This window comes from Globicephala melas, chromosome 15 (assembly GCF_963455315.2).
Source record: "Globicephala melas chromosome 15, mGloMel1.2, whole genome shotgun sequence".
In the NCBI taxonomy this organism is placed as follows: Eukaryota; Metazoa; Chordata; class Mammalia; order Artiodactyla; family Delphinidae; genus Globicephala; species Globicephala melas.
Genome location: NC_083328.1, coordinates 17,428,840 through 17,451,130, shown reverse-complemented (window position 1 = coordinate 17,451,130; position 22,291 = coordinate 17,428,840). Strand labels below are relative to the sequence as shown.

General features: G+C 51.6%; 1 protein-coding gene across 8 annotated transcripts in view; it reads left to right on the top strand.

Moving 5' to 3' along the window:
* IL4R (interleukin 4 receptor) overlaps nt 1-17,426 on the top strand; it is a 38,406-nt gene extending 20,980 nt beyond the window's left edge. For 4 of the 8 annotated variants that reach the window (XM_030871561.3, XM_060285223.2, XM_060285222.2 and 1 more), the window contains 6 exons: nt 1,060-1,211; nt 6,200-6,356; nt 9,494-9,593; nt 11,413-11,491; nt 12,910-12,959; nt 14,445-17,426. In XM_030871561.3, coding sequence (XP_030727421.2) covers nt 1,060-1,211; nt 6,200-6,356; nt 9,494-9,593; nt 11,413-11,491; nt 12,910-12,959; nt 14,445-15,981 — 2,075 coding nt within the window. In that variant the 3' untranslated portion in view covers nt 15,982-17,426. The remainder of the gene's footprint in view (nt 1-1,059; nt 1,212-6,199; nt 6,357-9,493; nt 9,594-11,412; nt 11,492-12,909; nt 12,960-14,444) is intronic. The other 4 variants (XM_030871566.3, XM_060285224.2, XM_030871564.3 and 1 more) reach the window with 2 other exon arrangements.
* Nucleotides 17,427-22,291: the final 4,865 nt, after the last annotated feature.

The following is a 22,291-nucleotide window of genomic DNA, read 5'->3' as shown; positions in this document are numbered from 1 at the left end:
ATGGGGTTGTGGCCCCTTTCTGGGCCTCAGTCCTCCCATCTTTGAAATGGGGCTGGGCTCAGCAGTACGTCAGGACCCCTTCGGTTCAGATATTTCAACGCCCTGTGTTTAAGTGCCCAGATCGGGGTGCTGAATGAGGCATATTTGGTGGAAGGCATGTTTGCTGCAGATCAGAAACTGAACCGGGAACCGTCCTTCTGCCCTCTGTCAACTGTTCAGCTGCTGCTTCTTCAGACAGCCTAGACCGTGGGAGGCTGACCTCATCCTGGTACCCAGAGTTCCCGCAGGAATTCCCCAAGAGCTTGCCGGGGTGTAGTGACAGGAGTTTAAAACACTACTTATTGCTGTATGATCTTGGGCAAGTCATGTTACCTCTCTGAGCCTCAGTTTCCAAAAGACAGTTATTATCCCTATTTTGCAATTGAAAAACACCGTACATAGTTCAGAGAAGGCAAGTAACCTGCCCTCAGGTCACACAGCTCCTCAACAGCAGAGGCAGTATTCTCACAGAGCTCACAGTAGTCACCACTCCATCAGCAATTCCGGAAGGGCTTACTCATACCCAGAGTTGGAGGGTGTGGGGGGGGGGTGATTTAAATTGACCCAGGAACGAATCCATGAATTGAAAGAGTTTTCATGTGTGTGTTGATTTTAATGCTCCTAATATACCTGTGATCTCATGGATGTGATTGCTTTAAAAGAGACTAAGTTTTAAAACACATGAATCAAAATAAAGAAAAATATTTGGTAGATAATAATGCAGAGCACGGAGATGGCCAATAGAGTGAAGGATAAAGGTAGAAAGGCCAAAGTTTGGGTTACTTTGCTTATGCATTTTGCACTCACTGTGGAAATGTAGTTAACAACCACTAAAGTGGATTTTAGCGACGTGAGAATCGGTATCAGGGTTTTAATTCTCCACCACGACGAAATCTGTGTGGTATCCCATCAACGTATTGCGGAGGTGGTGTTGACTGAAAATCTAAATGGTCTGCAGGCCGGGCCGGGCCTCCTCCTGACGCCCAGCCCAGCCCCTCACCAGGCACCACTTCTCCGCAGTGAAACCCCTGGCGCCCAGAAACCTCACTGTTCATGCCAACATCTCCCGCACGTGGCTGCTGACGTGGAACAACCCGTACCCTCCTGAGAATCACCTATACTCCGAGCTCACCTACCTGATCAACATCTCAAATGAGAACGACCCCACGGATGTGAGTGGGCGCCCTGTGGGGTCTCTCTGTGACCTCTTGAGACTCAGACGGGTCGAGACTCAGGCTCTGGGGTGGGAGATGGGGAAAGTGACCCGCGATTGGACAGCAAACCCTGGGGATCTGGACCCCCAGCTTCTCCTCTGGCTCTATGCCAGGACCAGGCCCTCCACCGCTCCAGGCCCCTGATTCCCAGCGTGCACATAGGGGAGTTTATTTCCGGGCACTGTTCCTCATCTATAAAGAAGGACTCTGGACCACATTTGTTTCCCAGGGGGCGGGACACTTGGGATTTTAGGTGATACCTCCAAACACACTTAAATGAGCGAATCCCAGGGTGAGACGGTCACTCCACGCCCGCGCTCCTGCCCGACCCTGACTGTCAGGGGAGGCATCTCAGCTGAGCTGATCGGTTTACTAATCCTTCTCTTTAACAAAGAGAAGAGGCTGCAGGCTCAGAGCCTTCCCCCAGAAAACAAGTTCAGCCGAAATTTCATGCCGTTACGTGGTTTTGATTGCGTTTCCTTTATGAGATGCTCATGGCATTTCGAACTTGCTTTCCAGTCATAGCAGTGGCAGTGAGGTTCCATTTTATTTTATCTTATTCTATTCTGTTATTTTATTTTATGATGTTCCTTTTTTAAAAAACGAATGTATTGATATTTTTAAAATAGGGAGAGCTGATTTGTAGGAAACGATGAAGTAAAGAATCACAGGGGCTACACAGTGGGTGGCTTGGCCTGACTATTTTAGGTGCAACTGGGGGTGGAGGCCATTTGCAACCACGCATGTTTTCCCCTCAAATATTCCCATTGCAGGGATGCCATGTGAATACCAGGGGCCTCAGAGTCCTACAGAGCTGGGTTCCAGTACCTGCCCTGCCACCTGCTGCATGATCTTGAGGTTTTTGCTGAACCTCCTTGTGCCTCAGTTTCCCCATCTGTAACGTGGCGATAACAAGAGTACCCATCCCATAGGGCTGTGGAGAGCAGGCAATATATGACACAGACAGGCTCCCCTGTCATCAACGTCATCCTCCTTTTCTCCTGAGTGCCACAGGCCTTGGAAATCCCATCTGACTCTCCCTCCCGCGCCCTGGCCTGTTACTGTTGAGGGTCTGCTGGGAGCCATGCCCTCGTGTCCCGGGACCCAGGCTGGCCTGGCTTCGGCTGCCGGGGAGCAGGCCCCTGACATCTTGAGCTGTCACATCAGCTTCCGTCCCTGCTTCTTCTCTTCCTGGCCAAGCCGGGGGCGTGGCAGGTGTTGATTTATATCTCTCAGGTGTGGTTTTCCTCCTTGGCACTGGGCCAGGATGTGGTGTAGAAGCAGGAGTGGGGCAGCCAGGCTCTCAGAGCAGTCGAGAAGAGGTGGTTGGCACAGACGCTGAGGAAAGACACAGGGTCAGTTTTGTCAGTAAATCCCCTTCCCGTTCCTGGGCCTGTGCAGGCTTCGTTCAGGGCATAACCTGGAGGGGAGAGAAGGGTACAACCTATAGGGCCCAAAGGAATATCAGTTATTTGCTTATCATGGCTGGATCCAGGTTCCAGGAATCTCCATCCTTTGGTCCTGCTTTATTCTATGTTGGCTTCACTTTTAGGCAGGCTCTTCCCTCATGTAGCTGCCAATACGTCTACTAGCAGCTCCAGGCCTGCATCTTAAAACCGCAGTGGGAAAAGTTCTTCTCTCCAGATAGTCCCAGTAAAAGTCCTGGGGCCAATGATCAGTTATCTGCCTGGGATCACATGCCACTCTCTGAACCTGTCGCAGGCTGTGGGCAGGAGACGGGGTGCTGGTGCAGTGTTCTCACTGGCCAGGGCTGAGTCACATGCCCACCTCTGGAGCAGGTCAGGTCAGCCTCACCCAAACCAGATGGGCTGAAAATGAAGGAGGGGTGGCTCCCCAAAGGAGGGTCTGCGGAAGAGGAAACAGAGACTGGGCTGGCTGAAACACAGCTGGGTTCAGGCCCCAGCACCAGACTCCAGCCAGCGGACAGAATTGTGCCTGGGCTATGTCTTAATGGTCATGTAGGTGCTCGGGGCTGCCTCAGGCCTCAGAATTCCAGGTCCAGCTTCTCTTGCTGGTGGGGCAGAATCTACTGAGACACCCTTCCGCCATCTCTCCCTTTCCAGGGACAGAACCGGGCCTGAAGAATTCCCCTCTTTAGTTATTGGCCAGAGATAGTCACATGCTCCTCTCTAACCAGTCACAGGCTAGGGAATGAAATAGCCGTGATTGGTTTAGACCAATGATAATTAACCCTGGAACTGGAGACAGAGGCTTACCTGCCCTGAGCTTTCGGTACCTGACCCCAATTGTGTAGATGCTGGGTGGGTGCCCAGCTGTGTTTGCTACAGTATTGCAGACACCACCTGTGGCTCAGACTGGTGGCATCAATTCTAAAAATATTAGAAACTCGCTGTGGAATTTGGGAAATGGAGATGCTCATTGTCCTGGATGATTTCTGGATGAGGTTCTATAATGGAGTTAGAGTTTTGGCTTGGGCAGTGAAGGATGTGTAGGAGTTCTCTAGCTAGGGAATGGTAGGCCAGGCAGAGGGAACTACATGAGCCAAGGCTTGGAGGCATGAAAATTCATGGCATCTCTGAGGATTATGGGTCTGCGGGAGTGTGTACAGTGAAAAGGCAGAAAATGAGGCCACAAGCTTACTGAGGGCCATGAATGCCACGTTCATGATAATGTTGCGGGTGCTTACTCTGTGCCAGGCTCAATGTGTATTATCACTAATGACTGGGAAAGCCCTGCAGGTGGGAAGGTGTTTGTCTACCCATTTTAGTGACCAGGACACTGAGGTTTGGAGAGGTGGAATGACTCGCCCAGTGTCCCACAGCTGGAAATGGCCAAGCTGGGATTTGAAGCCAGGATTTGGACTGAGGGACCTGTGCTGTTCTCTTCTTCCAGATCTTTCTCTCAGAATGGTCTCCCGAACACCTGGCCTTTTTTGTTAAAAAACACACCAACCACAAGTAGTTCCTCGGAAGCTCAATTTCTTTTTCTGTTTCTTAGTAAACCATTTCCCAATTCCCTACTCCTCTCTAAGGTGTGTGATTCCTTCAGTGAACGAGATCCAGCTGCTGCTTCCTGTTTACTGCGATTTAGAAAGAAAGGAACACCGGCAGTAAGAGTGTCCTTCTGTCCCTGCCCTGGTCTCCTCCTGTCACTTCCACCCTGTCCCCAGCTTCCCTGGAAAGTTCCAGCTGCCCTCCAGTTTCTCCAGCAAGCTGTTAGGACTTTGCTTCCTTGCTGTGCACACCTCCCCTCGGCTCCCTTTACACCAGACCGTTGCCCCCAGGTGCTTCCAACCTGCCAGCAGGAGTAGTGTTGCCAGGAGCTGGGAAGGGGCTGTGGGGGATTGGAGGAGGGGCTGCGAAGGGATGGACCCTCCACTGGGGGAGAAGCCCAGGCAGAGGATTCAGGCCACTGTCGTGCTGTCAGAATCCATCCTGAACCCAAACTTTACTTCATTTTTTATTTTTTTAAAGTCTTAAAAATAAAAGTAATATTCACATGAAGTAAAAAATTCAAAGGCTACCGAAGGACTTAGAAAGGAACTATGTTTCTCTCCTAACCCCAATCTCCAGTACCTCTCCCAGAGGTTGACCACTGCTCCCCATCTCTTGCCAGGAGGGGAAGGCCAGGCTAGAGCAGGCAGAGGGTGTGGAGGCATGTGTGTCCTTCTAGAGAGAGTTTATGCCTGTACGAGCAAATGTGTGTGTGTTCCTTCATCACCGTGAAGTTTTTATTATTACATGATAATATTACTGCAACCAGGACTGCTTTCAACAGCAAATATTTATTGCCCCAGAGTTTCTGGGGGTCTGGAGTCTGGGCACGGCTCAGCTGGGTCCTCTGCTTAGGGTCTCACAAGGCCGCACACACAGGGGTTGGCCAGGGGATTGCTTACAAGCTCCTGTGATATTGGCAGCATCCAGTTTCTTGTGGGCTTTGAACTGAGAGCGTCGGGTTCTTGCTGACCTTTGTTGGGAGGCCGCCCGCAGTTCCTTCCCTTGTGGCCTTTTCAAAGCCAGCAAGGGGGAGAGAGTCTCCTAGCAAGTTGGAGTTACAGCCTTGCATAATGGAATCACATCCACGTAGTCCCTATGTATCCATCACCTTCACCATATTCTGTTGGTTAGGAACAAGTCTTAGGTCCCCCTGCCCCTTTAGGCAAGGAGAGGGGATTACACAAGGGCGTGATACAAGGTGGGGTCACGGGGCCATATGAGTCTGTCTGCCACCATCACTATGCCTTCTCCCTCTATGTTTTGAACATGAAAGGCAACAGACAACACATACTAATCTTCATGTTACCTTTTTCACTTAACAACAGATCTTGAACCTTCCTTCCCAGTTGGGGCTAGGTTGGGCGGGACTGAGATGATGGGCCATTGTGTTTGGGCTTGACTTTGGAGCCTCTAGAGGGCCCTTGAAGGAGAGAGAGGGACACAGTGACCCTGTCTGTGCCTCAGAAAGATCACTCTCGTGCCTCCCGCATGCCTGGCCCTGTCCGAAGTGCTTACCTGTGTTAACCCCCTTAATCCTCACAGAAACCCTGGGAGGTAGGCACTTTTATTATCGCCATGTTGCAGAAGAAGACATCAAGGTCCAGAGAAATTATGTTACTTATCTAAGGTCACACAGCCAGAAAGTGGCAGTAGGAACTCTTACCTTCATTGTACAGATGAGGAAACTAAAACTCAGAAAGGTTCATCGACTTGCCCCAGTCACGTCAAAATGGCTGATCAGGGTGGGAGTGAGGGTCAGGATAAGGGCTGATTCCCTGACCCATCCTGCTCGATTCTGTTCACAATTGTGGAAGTGACAAACAAGGGCCTGAAATTGGAGGAATAACCAAATACCTAGGCTGGTGGCTCTTACACATTGTGGGGTCAGCTAAGGACAGCAGCCCGGGTGGGAGCTGGTACCCCCCTCCCCCAGACTCGGTGCACTAATGGCTCCCTTTCCTCTACCAGTTCAGAATTTATAACGTGACCTACAAGGGGCCCACCCTCCGCTTTGCAGCCAGCACCCTGAAGTCTGGAGCTTCCTACAGCGCCCAGGTGAAGGCCTGGGCTCAGAGCTACAACAGCACCTGGAGTGAGTGGAGCCCCAGTGCCAAGTGGCTGAACTGTGAGTATCCTGCTGGGAGTCCTGAGCAGTCGGCCGCGCCACGTGGCTTGCAGGATCTCAGTTCCCTGAACACGGAACCAGGGATTGAACCTGGGCCACGGCAATGAAAGCCCGGAATCCTAACCACAAGGCCACCAGGGAATTCCCAGCAGTTAGCATCTCTGTTCCCCACTTTCATTCTGTGGCCAGAGACTTCCCCAAGCCAAACATCTGGTTTCCATATCACAGGATGCTCTAATTGCAGTGACGGAATTACCAACTGATGTGGTGTACTGGTCAGGGTAGGGTAGGTTACGGTAACAAACCTACGAGTTCTGTGGCTTAACACTGTAGAAATATGTTTCTTGCTCACATAACAATTCAACACGAACTTTGCTGATTGGTAGGTGGTTTTCCTCCCTGTGGCTCCGTCATTCTCTAGGACAGAGATTCTCAGCCTTTCTGTATCATGGACCCCTTTGGCAGTCTGGTGAAGCCTGTGGACCTCATCTCAGAATAATATTTTTATTTTTTTTAATTTTTAATTTTATTTTAGAGTATAGTTGATTCACAACGTTGTGTTAGTTTCAGGTGTCCAGCAGAGTGATGTAGTCATACATATTCATATATCTATTCTTTTTCAGATTCTTTTCCCATGTAGGTTATTACAGAGTATTGAGTAGAGTTCCCTGTGCTGTACAGTAGGTCCTTGTTGATTATCTATTTTATATATAGTAGTGTGCATATGCCAGTCCCAACCTCCCAATTCATCCCTCCTCCCCACCTTCCCCCCTTGGCAACCACAAGCCAGTATAATATTTTTCAACGTATAAAATAAAATACATAGGCCTTCAAGGGAAACCTAATTTTATTGAAATGCGATTATAAAAAGATTTTAAAATATACTTCTTATCTAGGAATACATGCTTCTTTAATAACACATTAAAAACAGGATCTAGTGGTAGTTGTCATAAATACTGTAATTTCAAAGTAGATGAACATAAATGGTATTTCCTGCTACTGCAGCTGTCAGGTGATTTGAGAATAGCTGTGACTTCTGATGGGGGCTAAGTAACTAATGCTGCTATTACTGTGGTTTGCTCCCTCTATTCCTAATGGGAGGAAATGCCAGGTTTCAGAAGTTAGTGAAAACAAAGATATCATTTCTTTCCCATCCAAGTTCCCAGACCCCTAAATCCTAACGGCAACCATGTTGGAGGTCTGTGGACCCCAAGTTAAGAATCCCTGCTCTGTGGACCTGCCATCATCTGCATCCAGCCAGCAGAAAGGGAATGAGAGCGAGGAGACCACGCCTGCTTCTTAAAAGTCTTAGCCCAGAAGTGACACACATCCCTTCCTCTCAAGCTCTATTGGTGGAGCTGGTCACATGGCCACACATAGCTGTAAGGGATTCTGGGAAATGTAGTCCCTCACCTGGTAGCGGCATCCTCCAAACAACTCTTTGTGACTTTATCACACTTTTGCAAAAGAGTATTGAATTATCTTACATAAAATGAAGTCTTTATTTTATTTTTTTTGGCCACGCAGCATGTGGGATCTTAATTCCCCCACCAGGGATCGAACCCATGCCCCCTGCAGTGGAAGTGCAGAGTCCTAATCACTGGACTGCTGCCAGGGAATTCCCCTAAAATGAAGTCTTGCCAGTGGACCTTCCTGGTTCATACAGCCGCTCAGTTACATCACCCCAGAGTCTTTTCTTTCCCTCTGCCATCCCTAGCATGGTAGCATTTTATCCTTACCCTTGTCACCTCATGGCCCCAAGTTGTCTGCTGCACATACCCTCATGCCCAAGACCCAAAGGAAATGGAAGTCTGCCACAAGGAGTGTATCCCGTGCATCTTTTATCATGAAACAAAAACATTTCCAGTCCTGGTGGCCTTTCCCTTGCCTTTCATTGTTCAGGACTGTCACGTGGCCTCTCCCAACTGCAAGGGAGGCTGGGAACTGAAATGTCTGAAAAGGGGACTAGTTTTGGCCCATGATTGGCCCAAACCTCAGGGTGGGCACATTGCAGCCTAGCAAAGAAGAAGGGGAGATAGCTGTTGCGTGGTGGAGGCTGCCTCGGGCATCATCCGTACAATGGGGAGAAGGAAGGATTCTTCAAAGTGCTGGGCACAGTGATGATTGGCAGGTACCTCAACCCAACCCACCACACGCCCCTCTCAGCATCGCCTATCCTGTTCCATGGATGCCTCTTGACCACCTGTCTCCCACTCCGGGCTGTGAGCTCTATGGGTAGTATCTGCTCTGTGTCTATATCTCCATTGCCCAGCATGGTGCCAAGCACACAGTAAGTGCTTAGGAAAGTTTTGTCAAATTGATTTGATTCTTCCTTTAACCTGGAGAAGGGAAGGGAAATAACTTGTATGGGACAGATACCATGTGCTGGACACTCATTATTTCCACAGATATTTCTTGAGCTCCTACTACGTGCTGGCCTAGTGGTGAACAAAATAGGCAAAAATCCCTGTTCTTGTGGAACTGACATTCTAGAGGGGGAGACAAAATAAACAAGTAAACAAAAATATAAATGAGATCTAGATCCCGAGGACAGTAATTCTGGGAAGGAAATAAAGCAGGGGAAAGGGATGGGAGGAGGCAACAGTAGAGAGGGTGTGAGGGAGAACTTTTGGGACCTGACAGTGAGCAAGGAGAGGGGGCCAGCTGTGTGAATGGACGTGCGGGCACGGCATCAAGTGTATATTAAATCGTACAATCCTCAGAACAGCCCTATGAGTTAAGTAGTTATTAACCCCGTTGTACAGAGAGGAAACCAAGGTACAGAGTGAGTGAGGGGCTTGTCCTGGGTCGCCAGCTAGTATATGACAGAGTCAGGCTTCGAACTGGGCCCGTCCAGCTCCAGAGTCTCTGCCCTTGACCTCACTTATTTCAAAAAAGAGAAAGCAGCACGTTCAAGATCCTGAGGTGGCCCCGAGATTTGGAGGAACAGGGGACAGCAAGGAGGCCGATGTGGCGAGGGCTCCATGTGCAAGAGAGGGGAGTAGGAGGGGATGCAGCGGCCAGCTCACGCAGAGTCTTGGAGGATGCTTTCACGAGGCCTCGGTCTCCTGCTCTGGGAAATGGAGACCAGGCTGGACGCAGCGCGACGCAAGCTCATGGCTTCCCTCCACTTCCAGACTACGAGGCGACCTTGGAGCAGCGCCTCCCGCTGGGCGTCAGCATCTCCTGCGTCGTCATCCTGGCTGTCTGCCTGTCCTGCTATGTCAGCATCATCAAGTGAGTCCTGAGCTGTGCAGGAGGCTGCCAAGCCAGCCCCCTGTGGTGTGGAGTGGGTGGGAATTTCCCCTCTGATCTGTCAGCTTGCAGCCCTTTCATTCAACGATAGATGTTTATTGAGCAGCTACTATGTGCGAGGCACTGAGACCGACAGGGACCCTGTGTCCTTGGAGAGGCACAAGATGCCAGGCCACCAAGTAACCATGGCTGTTTTCCATAGTGATCCTTGCGCTGAAGGAGATATGCCAGGGCGAGGGGGTGAAATGCTCCAGGGCCTGTTTTGGATGAGGAGGCCAGTGCGGGCCGCTCTGACGAGGTGTTTGAGCTGAGACCTGACTAGGGGAAAGGAGCTGGCCAGGGAAGGAGCTGGGGGCAGGGCCTTCCTTTGGCAGAAGTGAGATGGATCGTGCCCAGGGTATGGCCCAGACCCTTGAAGGCACGTGGCAATAGACAGAGGAATTCTCGATGATTGTCCTGCAGAGTCAGACCTGGGTTCAGATCCTAGCCTTGCTGCTTCGTAGCTGTGTGACCACGTTTCTGAGCCTCTGTTCAGCCTTGGGTCCCTATTTCATCAGTCCCAAGAGTCCTAAGGGACTCCCCGATCACTCGGTGTAGGGGGACAGAAGGAGCCTTGTTTCCAGTGAGCTTGAGCCCTTGGAATCATGGAGTCTCAGAGCCTCGGTCCTCCCACCTCTGTAATGGGACGAGCGGGCCCCAGTTGACCACTTAAGGATGGCGATGGTTGAGGATTGATGTGAGCAAGGGTCTGTACTCTGCCGGGCACACAGTAGGTGTGTAGGGAATGCAAGGTCCCCTCTCCACGTCTGTTGCTGATGCCTCTGAGCCCCCCTGGGCTGGACTTTCTCCTTCTCTGAGCCTCAGTTTCCCCATCATCTGTCTTCCCTACCCCTACTCACTGTGTTCCAGTGCTCCAACCTTGCTGTTCTTTGAACGCCCCAAGCAAGATCTTCCCTTGGAGGCTTTGCACTCGCTGTGCTCTCTGCCTGGAAAGCCCTTTTTCCAGGCATCACCGAGACCAACTCCTCCTCCACCTACAGTTGCCTCTCAGAAGTCACCTCCTCAGGGAGGCCTTCCTGGATCGCACTATTCCTCTCTAGTCCCTATCTTCTTTATTTTTATTCCTGGCACTTATCACCAGGAATGAATGACGTCACATAATCATTTCTGCAGGGTTTTTGCCTGTCTTGTTCACTGTGTGTCCCCGAGGCCTGGCACAGTGAGTGGTACATAGTAGGTACTCAATAAATGTGTGTTAACTGACTGAGTGGAGTGGGTGGAGGCTAATCCAGGGGGTGTCTGAGGACCTTCCCTCCCAGCACTGACGCTCCATTGCTCCAGGCTGACCCAGGAAAGGAGAAGGAATACCTCAGCCTCTCAGGCCATCCCAGGCCTCTCCCCAGCACCTTATCCTCAGCTGCTCCAGAGTAAAGGTTGTTGAAGGGGAAACCCAGAATTCTCTCTCTGCAGCTTGAGTGTCTCCTGATTCCCTGGAACTTGTTCCCTCTGGAGCAGAGGCGGCCACATTAGGAACTCCACTCTGGGTAGCAGGATGCTGGAGCCCAAACCCGGCTCTTCTGCCCACCAGCTGTCACTTCACCTCCCTGGGCCTCAGTCTTCTCATCGGTAGAGTGGGGTTAGCAGTAGAACCTGTTTCACGGAGTGAGGGTGAGACAGCCAAAAAACCTATCGACATGATCTCTGACCCCTGATAAGTCTTGGTGACTATGATAATTTTTATGGGAGGAACGTCAACCTGTTAGTGATACAGGGACCAACATCTTGTCCTTTTCTTGTTCAGGATTAAGAAAGAATGGTGGGACCAAATTCCCAACCCAGCCCACAGCCCCCTCGTGGCTGTTGTCATCCAGGATTCTCAGGTAGGAGAGGGGGTTGGTAAGGATGCTGTGCACTACGTGTACAGGGAAATACGACTCAAGATGTCTGGGATGTTCAGGATATTTCTTGGCTTCTGGGGTTGCACATGGGAAGTCAGGAAGGTTTCAGGGTAGGTTGAGTCAGCAGCTAGAGGCTTTCACTCCCTTCCCTTTGGCTCCCATGACTGTTCTTTCAGCCTGGGTGGGAGACAGGGGTTCCTCTGGGGTTGGTTTTTTCCCTCCCTTGGGAGGAGATGATCCCTGAGGTCATCGGCATGTCACCTCTTGGCAAGATACCTGTACCAGAGCAGGAGGCCAAAAGGAGAGGGAGAAGGGGACAGGCTTTCTGTATATTCCTCTTAGGAGCAGGAAACTGCCCCCCAAAACACTAGCAAATCTCTCCATTCTCATTGGCTTGAATTACATCACAGCCTCTTTCCTAAACCACTCACTTGTAAGGAGTGGGAATACTTGAGACCAACCAGGTGGCCACCCCTGAGCTACGGGTGGGGTCAGCTTCCCCAATGCGATGGCCAGGTGGGGTTTGCCTTAGTGCCATCAGGGTTCTCTAGGACAGGGGGAGGCGGGGATACAGGTCCCGTCTAGAACAGAAGGTCTGAGTGTCCTCAATTCTCCAGGGACCCTGTAGCAGGCTCTGGAGTCCAGTGGTACTGGCTTTGAACCCTGGCTCTGCCACTTACCTGCAGGTTAGACTTAACAAGTTGCTTAACTTCTCTGAGCCTCAGTTTTCTTGTGTGGGTTATAGCAGTGGTTATAACAGGGCTGGTGTTGGAATTCACCAAGACAATCCACATGAAGTGTATATTACAGCGTCCTGCACATAGTGTCGTTTATGTATCAGTTAGATTTTGCTGTGTAACAAATCATCCCAAAATTTAGAAAGTTAAAACAGTAGCCACTTACGTAGCTCTTGCTTCTGCAAGTCTGTAGTTGGGCTCTGCTCAGCAGTGGGGGTGGAAGGATCCTGGGTTTGGCTGGGCCTGTACCAGTGGCCTCACTCGCAGGTCTGGCAGGTGGCTGACACATCTGGGGCCATGGAGGTTACTAAGCCATGGATGTGTCTGTCATCCTTCAGCAGGCTGACCCAGTTAGCACAGTATCACTTCCACCACATGCTATTGGTCAAAGCAAATCACACAGCCATGCCAGGTTCAGGGATAGGAGGAGCTTCAGAGACTGTGGCCGTTTTTGCCATCAGCCACAGCAACTTAATAGTGCAGCCTCCTTAATTCTCAGAAAACTGAGGCTCAGAGAGGGGGAGTGACCTGATCAGACCTCAGACCTGTGTGATGTCAAGACTCAAAGTCTTCTCACGGCAAACACGTGCTGAGCATTGCTGGACGATAGGCTGGGCCGGCAGGCCTCTCGGCTCTGTGTCACTGGCTGTCTCTATGTTTTAGGTGTCACTGTGGGGGAAGCGGTCCCAAGGCCAGGAACCAGCCAAGTGCCCGTATGTATATGAACTTGGGTCATCGCCTATGTGGATTTGGAAGGGGATGGAATTGGGGTGGTGGGCCCCATCTTGAGAGTCTGCCTTATCTTCCTTGTTGTTCAGCACTTGTCCTGTGACACTAGACTTCAAGGGATAGCAGGGGGAGGGGTGGTCTGGGTAGGTCAGCTGCTGGCTGAGTCCCCTGAGTTTCACTGGGGGTCAGGTACATACTGAACCCCCTTGGGATGCCCAGTCTGTCCTGAGCAAGCCTGATGGGGGTAACAAGCAGGGCAGCTGTACCACTTGTTAAACTGTTGACATAGTGGCATACTGGTGGGCAGATACCACTATCCTGGACCCTTGAATATGCCACCTGGCCTCCTTAACCCCTCTCTCAGGGCCCCTTGAACCTACCCACAATCCAATAACTGAAGGGTTTATACCTAGCACAGCAGGGGACTCCAGGATGCTGCCCCAGCCCTAGGACTCCCCAGCCATTCTAATTGGCCCTTACTTATGCTATGGTGTTGATAGGTATTTTATTTTTATTTATTTTTTAACATCTTTATTGGAATATAATTGCTTTACAATGTTGTATCAGTTTCTGCTGTATAACAAAGTGAATCAGCTATATGTATACATATATCCCCATATCCGCTCCCTCTTGCGTCTCCCTCCCACCCTCCCTATCCTACCCCTGATAGGTATTTTAAATACCATCATCCCTGACAAAGACTTCTCCTTATTCAATAGATTGAGTTTGTATTATATGCCAGGCTCCAGAAATCCCAAAGTAAGACACAGGCCCTGCCTTCAAGGAGTTCCCAATCTAGTAGTGAGGGTGGACTGATAGATTATTGATTATAAAGTCTGGAAGTGTGTTTGCAACAGGCAGACATTGACACCCACCAGGGTTCTCGGCCTTCCCTAGTCAAGAGAAATTGACTAGATGCCAGACAAGAAATTCAGGCAAGGCTCTACTGGGGCCCCTGCTGCAATGGGGCGGGGCGGGGTGGGTGAGGGGCTGGGGGGTGTTGGAGAACAAGTAGCAGGTTCTCTTGCCCACTCCCCGAGGGGGGCAGGCGAGCTGGTTCCTGATGTGGGGTGAGGGTAGGGGTGTGTCCAGGGATTGGGCCGGAGGGGTGGCTTAGGTGTCCTGCCCACCCCTCTGGCGGTGTGAAGTGCAGGCGGCATGCGCAGTACCCTGGTTTTGCTCCTGGCTCTTCAGAAGTGGCAGTTGCGTTTTTTGGCCTTTCTGTATCTTTTGTACAAGCCCCAACTGCGCTTGCAGCCAGTTTTTTTTAGTCCCATATAGCTTCTTTGTATTTTGTTGCTGGAGGTGAGGTTTGTCCACTTGCAAGCATCGTAGCACTACAGCAAAGGGTCCTGGGTCCCAGCCTGTCTGAACATCAGTCCAGGGTGATTTTGAGCTGGGCTTTGAAGGATGAATAGGAGATTTTTCAAGTGGAGAAACTGAACCCTGATCGAACTTTGCTCTTGTAGACACTGGAAGACTTGTCTTGCCAAGCTTCTGCCCTGTTTACTGGAGCATGGCATGGAAAGGGATGAAGATTCCTCCAAGGCTGCTAGAAATGAGCCTTTCCAGTGTCCTGGAAAAGTAGCATGGCACCCCATGGAGGTCAACAAGACAATCCTCTGGCCAGAGAGCATCAGCTTGGTTCGGTGCGTGGAGCTGTTTGAGGCCCAAGTGGAGAATGAAGAAGAGGAAGTGGAGGAAGATAAAGGGAGCTTCTGCCCATCACCTGACAGCAGCGGGGGCAGCTTCCAGGAGGGCAGGGAGGGCATCGCAGCCCGGCTGACAGAGAGCCTGTTCCTGGACCTTCTCGGGGGCGAGGTTGGGGGCTTTAGCCCACAGGGCTTGGAGGAGTCCTGCCTTCTTCCACCTTTAGAAAATCCAAGTGTTCAGAGGCCCTGGGCCATGTCCCCAAGTGTGGGGCCCCAGGAGGCATCGTCTGAGGACAAGGAGCCTTTGAACCCAGAGTCAAGTCCTCCAACCCAGAGCCCAGCCAGCCTGGCTTTCCCAGCGATGCCCGGCGTCATCACAGACAACCCCACTTACCGCAACTTCAGCACCTTCCTGAGCCAGTCCTCAGGCCCTGGAGAGCTTGACTCAGACCCACAGCTGGCCGAACACCTGGGGGAAGTGGACCCCAGCATCCCCGCCGCCCCCCAGCCTGAGCCAGAAACGTGGGAGCAGATCCTGCGCCAGAGCGTCCTCCAGTGCAGGGCAGCCCCGGGCCCCGCCTCGGCCCCCAGCAGTGGCTACCGGGAGTTTGTGCAGGCGGTGAAGCAGGGCGGCGCCCGGGACAGCGGGCTGGAGGGCTTTGGCCCTTGCGGAGAGGCTGGCTACAAGGCCTTCTCCAGCGTGCTCACTGGCACCGCTAGCTGCCCGGGGACATCTGGGCTTGAGCCCAGCAGTGGGGAGGGGGGCTACAAGCCCTTCCAGAGCCTCACTGCTGGCTGCCCCAGAGCCCCTGCCCCAGTCCCCGTCCCCCTGTTCACCTTTGGACTGGACGTGGAACCCCCTCACAGCCCTCAGGACTCACTCCTCCCAGGCAGCACCCCAGAGTACCCTGGTTTGGAGCCAGTGGTCAAGGAACAAGACAGCCAGAAGGCCCTGCTATCCCCGGAGCCAACCACAGACCCCCCCGGGGATGACCTGGGCAATGGCATTGTCTACTCAGCCCTCACCTGCCACCTGTGTGGCCACCTGAAGCAATGCCACGGCCAGGAGGAACGTGGCAAGGCCCACATCGAGGCCAGCCCCTGCTGTGGCTGCTGCCGTGGGGACGGGTCCTCACCCCCGGTGAGCCCCCTGAGGGCCCTGGACACCCAGCTCGGTGGGGCTCCATTGGAGGCCAGCCACTCTCCGGCCTCCCTAGCACCCTTGGGTGTCTCAGAGGAGGGTAAGTCCCCCCTGTTCTTCCAAACTGCCCCCAACAATGCTCAGAGCTCAAGCCAGACCTCCACGGTGGTGGCCATGCTCTCCCCAGGGCCCACGTGCACGGACGCTTCCTAGGTGCGTGCCCACTTCTTGCTGGAGTCTACAAGCGAGGACTGGGCCTTACCCATGACTGCGAAATGCCTCCCTCCAGAAGGCAGCCCGGCTGGCAGGGTTCCGAAAGACTCAGGGAACCCTGCTATGAAGTGGTGAAGTTGTCCAACACTGGGGCTACGGAGACCGGCCGTCCCCGGCTCCCAACGTTGGCCCGGGCTCGCCACGTCCCATGGGAGTGGAGGCACCAGGAGGTTCCCGGGCGCCTTGGCTTGTGAATGAGCTGTTGGTCATTTCACGGGTCCACAGCTGCCCCAGTGGACTATCGCTGTCACGCTCAAGGTGTGTTTTGTCCACCGAGTTGCTCTGTTACTCGTGTCTTGCCCAGGCCTGGGGTTAGCTGCCACCATCTCACTGGATCGGATGCTGAGCCTAGAAGCTAACCAAGCCAATGGGAGAATGACTTGGGAGGCCTTGGGAAACTGAGGTCCAGAAAGGGTGGTCATTTGCCCAGAGACGCCTGTTCATTTAACAGAGGTTGACACTGGCAGCAGAGCCTGAGCTGCGGAGGGACGCTTAGTCAAGTGGAGTTAACGAGGACATGAAAAATTGTGATTACCGAGCAGTGACGGCGTGCTGCCAGTTTCCCACACAGCTGTAAGGTTGGGGGTTCCTGTTAATCACTGGATCCCCAGAACAAGCATGCCTGGTGACCTTGGGGCCGGTGTGTGCCCCCATGCGTGCCGTTGCTGGCATCGGTGGTTCAGAGGGAGTGGCTCAGGTCTCCTGATCCAGCGAGCTGGGCGTCCAAGATGCCGACACCAGGCACGTCACCTGCACCTCGGCCCCGACCTCAGGTTGAGTAATGTGCATTGTTTGTGTGCATCTCAAAAACTGTTTCATCACCTGGTGTTCGTGTTTGCTGAGGAGGGTAGAATGGGAGGGGATGGAGTTTTGTATAAATAAAGGTTCTTTACCTCCTTCCCCACCCTCCCCACCCCATTTATTAAACAAACATACTGCCAGTCACTGTTGCGAGTGCTTTATCTCTATTAACTCGTAGAATCCTCCCATCCAGAGGTACTGAGACCAACCCAAGAGGTTAAGTAACTTCCGGTCTTCTTGGGTTTCCCTGAGACCAGGATCCAACTGCAGTTTGTTGAAATAGGTGACGATCCCAGGAAGCCCTGCTTGGAGAGCGGGGAAAGGAGGCAGGGAAGGGCAGGAGGCAATAAAATGTATCGCACAGAGTGCCAGCGCGGGCAACAGGTGCTTCACGCCGCGGGGGAGCTTGGGCAAGCCAGGCACAGTGCATGCCTAGAGGTGGGGAGCTAGCTGTTTGTCCACCAACTCCCATCTGTCATTGGTGGAGGGCTGCTGCCAGGGGCAACTCCCCAGCACTTCCAGCTGCTCCAGGAAAAATTCCTCCGATTGAGAGCTGGGGGGGTGGGGGAGGAGCGGTGTTGGAGCAGCTTTGGGCACGTGGAGATGTGGACAGGGCTGTGATTGGCAGCTGCCCCTTTGCCAAGGTCACACAGCTAGTGGCAGACCCATAGCTGAGCCGTTGCTCAGCCTCTTTGTAGGTGATCCCTGCTTAACATCTGGGCGGTCGGTGTATGGAGTGGGCCTCAGACAGGCAGGCAGGGGATCTTAAGCTCCTTTGTCTGCGATCACTCTGTGTCTGGGTAGCCGCCCTGACTGCCACGCTTGCAAAATGAAGGGCTCGGCTGTTTGAGGTTCCTTCCTGCTCTGGCATCTTACGTAATACATTACAGAGGTGACGGGGACCTCACTACCTCACATGCAGCCTAATGTTTGTGAGAACTGCCTCCTTTGTGCTGAGCCCAAATCTATCCCTTTAGCTGCCTGAGTCACCACCCCACACCCACGGTTTGCAGATGAGGGAAACTGCTCTAGAGAGGAAAAGGGACTTGCCAACGTCACACAGTGAGTGGCAGAACCTGAACTAGCCCTCTGGACCTTTTGTCTTCAAGAGTTCTTTGTAATAAAATATAATAATTTACAATAAAAATAACTAGTTAGGGCCAAGCAATTTGCTTGGTGTCGTACGCTGACTGTGTCACAGCTCTAGCGAGCAGGTTATTATCCCAACTTTACAGATAAGGGAGCAGGCCCAGAGAGGTTGAGGTTTAGCTTAGAGCCACACAGCTGGGAAGTCCGGGAGCCAGGATTTGAATCCAGGTCTGATTGCAGAGCTCCCAGCCACCATGGTGTGCCATCTCATGTACAGCATGGCACTGACTCGATTGTCAGCTCTGATTAGCCTGCGGGTCATCTCAGAAAATCAAATTTTAAAACTAAGCAGCCAGTGGATAGGACTCGGTGCTTTCACTGCCGTGGCCCAGGTTCGATACCTGGTCCCGGTATCGGGATCCCGCAAGCCTCGCGGGGTGGCCAAAAATAAAATAAAAACTAAAAAAACCATGCAGCCAACCAAGAAAATATATTTGGGTGAGCGCTGGAGAGCTGGTTGGATTGCAAGTCCAACAGAATTGAGACTGACTTATTCTATCCCCAGGATCTTAGGAGGAAGACACCCAACTTGTCAGCTGAGGCTCATATTACAGAATATGGGCTGGGCTTTGGGAAACTAGAATGGAGAACTAGGCAGAGACACCACCCATCTCTTATCCGGATTTCAACCCACCCTCCCAGGTTCAGGGAAGCTGGAGAGAGGTCACCGTTCTGGCTTCCCCAACCCCCTTCTCCATCTTAACACAGGGAAGGAGGAAGCGGAGAGAGCAGGAAACACATCCCACTGATGTTTACTGAGAACTTACTATGGGCCAGCCACTGTGCTGGATGTGAGGAAACTGAGTGACACAAAGTCCCTTCCCTCTTGGATCCTACAGTTCAGTGGGGTAGACAGAAATGTAAAAGACAAAAGGAAAAAATAGGAGTCTGAGATGGGGGGGTTAGTGGAGAGGTCTTTAAGGAGGTGACATGTGAGCTGAGCCTTCAGTGACTAGAAGAACCAGGATGGACTGGAGGAAGAGCATTCCGGGCAGAGGATAGAGCAAGTGCAAAGGCCCTGGGGCACAAGGAGTTTGGCGTGTTCCCAGTAAGAAAGATCAGCTACAGCGCAGTGAGCCAGGGACAGTGGTGAGAGATAAGGTCAGGCAGGATGGGGGACTGGAGTGAGGAATTTATATTTTGGCTTAAATGCACATTAGCCCCACCCACTGAGAAACATGGTCCAATAGACACCCATCTCTCTTCAATCTCTCCAGTCCCAAACGTAATCCATCTATAAGCAGGAGCCCAGGAGAGGAAGTGGAGGCACTGGAGATGTTCCTCCAATAGGACTCCCTCTCACCTCGCAGAAGTAGAGAACTAAGGTTCCTTCTGACAACAGTGACGGGGGTGGTTAAAATCCTCCTTGCTGCTCTTCTCACTCAGGAGTGAAGTGAATCCCACCAGAAATGTGTTGATTAGCACAGGGGAGTGGCTGGCCGCCAGGGTCTTCCTTGGGAATTTCTTTGATAAAAGACTTTTAAAAATCCCCTTAAAATCTGATCTTGACCTCCCAGGCATGTCTCCAAGTTAGGCAGGGAACCCAAGGGTCTTCGGGGTGTGAAGTCCCAGCCCCCATCTCTGCTCTCTCTGTCTCCTTAGTCCTGCCTGTGTCTTCATTTTTTTTCATTTGTAAAATAAGAAGGATAATAAAATCTGCATTGGAGCGTTGTCCTGAAGATAGTCTACATTATCATCATCTTCATCATCTCCTGGGTTTACTCCAACCTGGCGGGGGCACAGGTAACAAGAGTGAAAAGGTACAACCAGTTTAGAAATCTAGAATTCTCAGCCTCAGCGACTGCTCTGGGCTTCCTCCCGTGGACCAAAACCAACCAAACAAACAGAATGTTGCCTGCCGTTCAGTCAACAAAGAATGGTGTCTGCATTCTGGTAAACAAACATAGTGCCCACCATCAAGGCTTCAGCCACTGCAGCTGCCCCAGGACAGTGAGCCCCGAAGGGAATTCGGGAGAAAAACAGGATACGCGCCCTAGACAGTTAAGATGCCCGGACTCTCGCATCTTCCCAAACACAGAAAAGCACTAAAATCATTAACTTGAGATGTCTGCTTTTTCTTGTGATTAGCAATAATCTTTCGACGTTCTACTACATGTTTTGTTTCAGCAAAAACTCCTATAGATCCAGGCTTCTCTCTTACCTCTTCGGAACAGTTCCTCAGAGCGCTGAGAGGCTGTATCCCAGGCTATATAGTTCTCAGTAACGTCCCTGAATAAAACATAATTCTCAGCTTTTACGGTGTGCTTTTTGTTTTGTTTTGTTTTTTTTCAGTAGACACTCCAAATCTCCCTGGTAAGCCCCTGATGACTCCCACTGCCGTTAGTTGATCCTGACATGGGAGATCCCCAGCTCATGCCCGCCTCCCCCATGCTCTCTGGCTTCTGCCTACTCCTTCAAGGTCAGGGCTTCCCCAGACTAAGCCTGGCTAGTCACTCCTTCATTCAAATATAATTACTCCCTGACAGCAATTGTTAAAATAAATCTCTCAAATTATGAAAGTGGATCAAAGTTTTATTTTAGATTTTTAGGGAGGGAATCAGAAAAAAAGAGAGAGAACATTGGTTCAAGGAACAATCTTAGTGTTACCAAATGCAAGTTCATGTGCCGGACACACAGTGAGACCAGCAAACCAGAGCAGAGAAAGGTTTATTGCAGGGCCGTGCAAGGAGAGTGGATGGCTTGTACTCAACCCCGAACTCCCCAAAGGGCTTCAGCAAAGCATTTTTAAAGGCCAGGTGAGCGGGGGGAGGGGGTGGGTGGGCGGGGGCGTCACAGGGTGTGTGATCAGCTTGTGCACAGTTTTCTGATTGGTTGATGGTGAGGTATCAATTGTTAGGCGCCAGTAGGTCTGGGGTCATCAGTATCAAGCAGTTAACTTTCTTCCATTTAGTGGTGGTTTTAGCATCTGTAAAAACAACTGACAAAATGTGCATCAGATGCTATTATCTAGATATCAATACCTCATAGAGGAGCTACAGCAGAGGATATGGGGGAGGGGTCTGGCCCCAGAAGGCCCCAGAAGGTCCCGCTCTGTTACATTAGGAAGGGGTTTATAGCAAGACAAATGAGTGTCCGGAATAACGCTATCCAACAGGAATTTTTGCTGTGATGGAGAGCTTTCACGTTGTCCAATACAGTGGCACTAGCCATGTGTGGCTATTACACACTTGAAATATGGTTAGTGTGACGGAGGAACTGATTTTTTAATTTTATTGAATTAACATTTAAATTTAAACAGCCCCCCCAAATTTTAAATAGCCCCAAGTGGCTAGTGATTACATTATTGGTATTGGACAGGAGGACACGGCTAGATCATTACAGTCCAAGGTACAACTTTAGCAATTGCCTCAGCGTGGAGGAGAGAGGATAGGGTCCCAAGAGACGAAAGGAGAGAGGAGGGACAGGTTGCATCAAACGTTTGCCCCAGAGCTACTGAGGGGCGGGGTCTAATGGATCGGGTGGGACCAGCGGGGGACCGCCCCACCAAGTAGGAAGTAGGCGGCAGGTGTGGGCGGAGCGAGATGCTGGCCGCGTGAGTTTCCCAGCGCCCCTCGCCGGTCTGGACCAGAGGTATGGAGAGCAGGAGGGGTTCCCCAGGGTAGCAGCACCAAAGGGGCCTGGGCGCGGCCGGAGACTGGAAGGTCTCAGAAGAACCCAGGAGACCTCCAGAGGCATTGAATTCGGGGTCCCCCCGCCCTAGCCCCGCACACCCCCCGCCTCAATTTTACAAAGATTTTTCCAGAAGGTGGGGATGGCAGGATGGGGGCGTCGTTTCCGCTTTAGTTTTTTTTTTAAAAAAAACAAAACCCCTACTTACCGCTTTTTTCTGATTACTAAATCGGCACGTGCCAGCCTTCTCCGATTCAGGGAAAACCTAAACGTTTTAGGTTAATAAATAGGAAAGTGAAAAACACCGGAAATCCTGACCCCCTCCCCAGCACCTGGCATTTCGTGGGCGGTCCCAAAATGTATGTTTGTTTTTGAAGGTGTATCTCCGTTAACATCCTGTTGAATAACCTGTCTGACATTATTTTCCCACGAAAGTTATTGATTAAAAAAACAACAGCACAAACAGCAAGAAGTTTCTGAGCCCCCGCTGCAAGGGAGGCATGACCTCACGGGATCCTCACAGCAGCCAGAGTCCTCTGTGCGAGACTTTTCCATGACGTACCCTGACTCCTTACCACTCTTGTCTGCCGTTTGCCTAGATTCTTATACCGCTTTCACAGGTGAGAACACTGAGACTCAGAGAAGCAAGGCTCTGCACTCATCCTGCCTC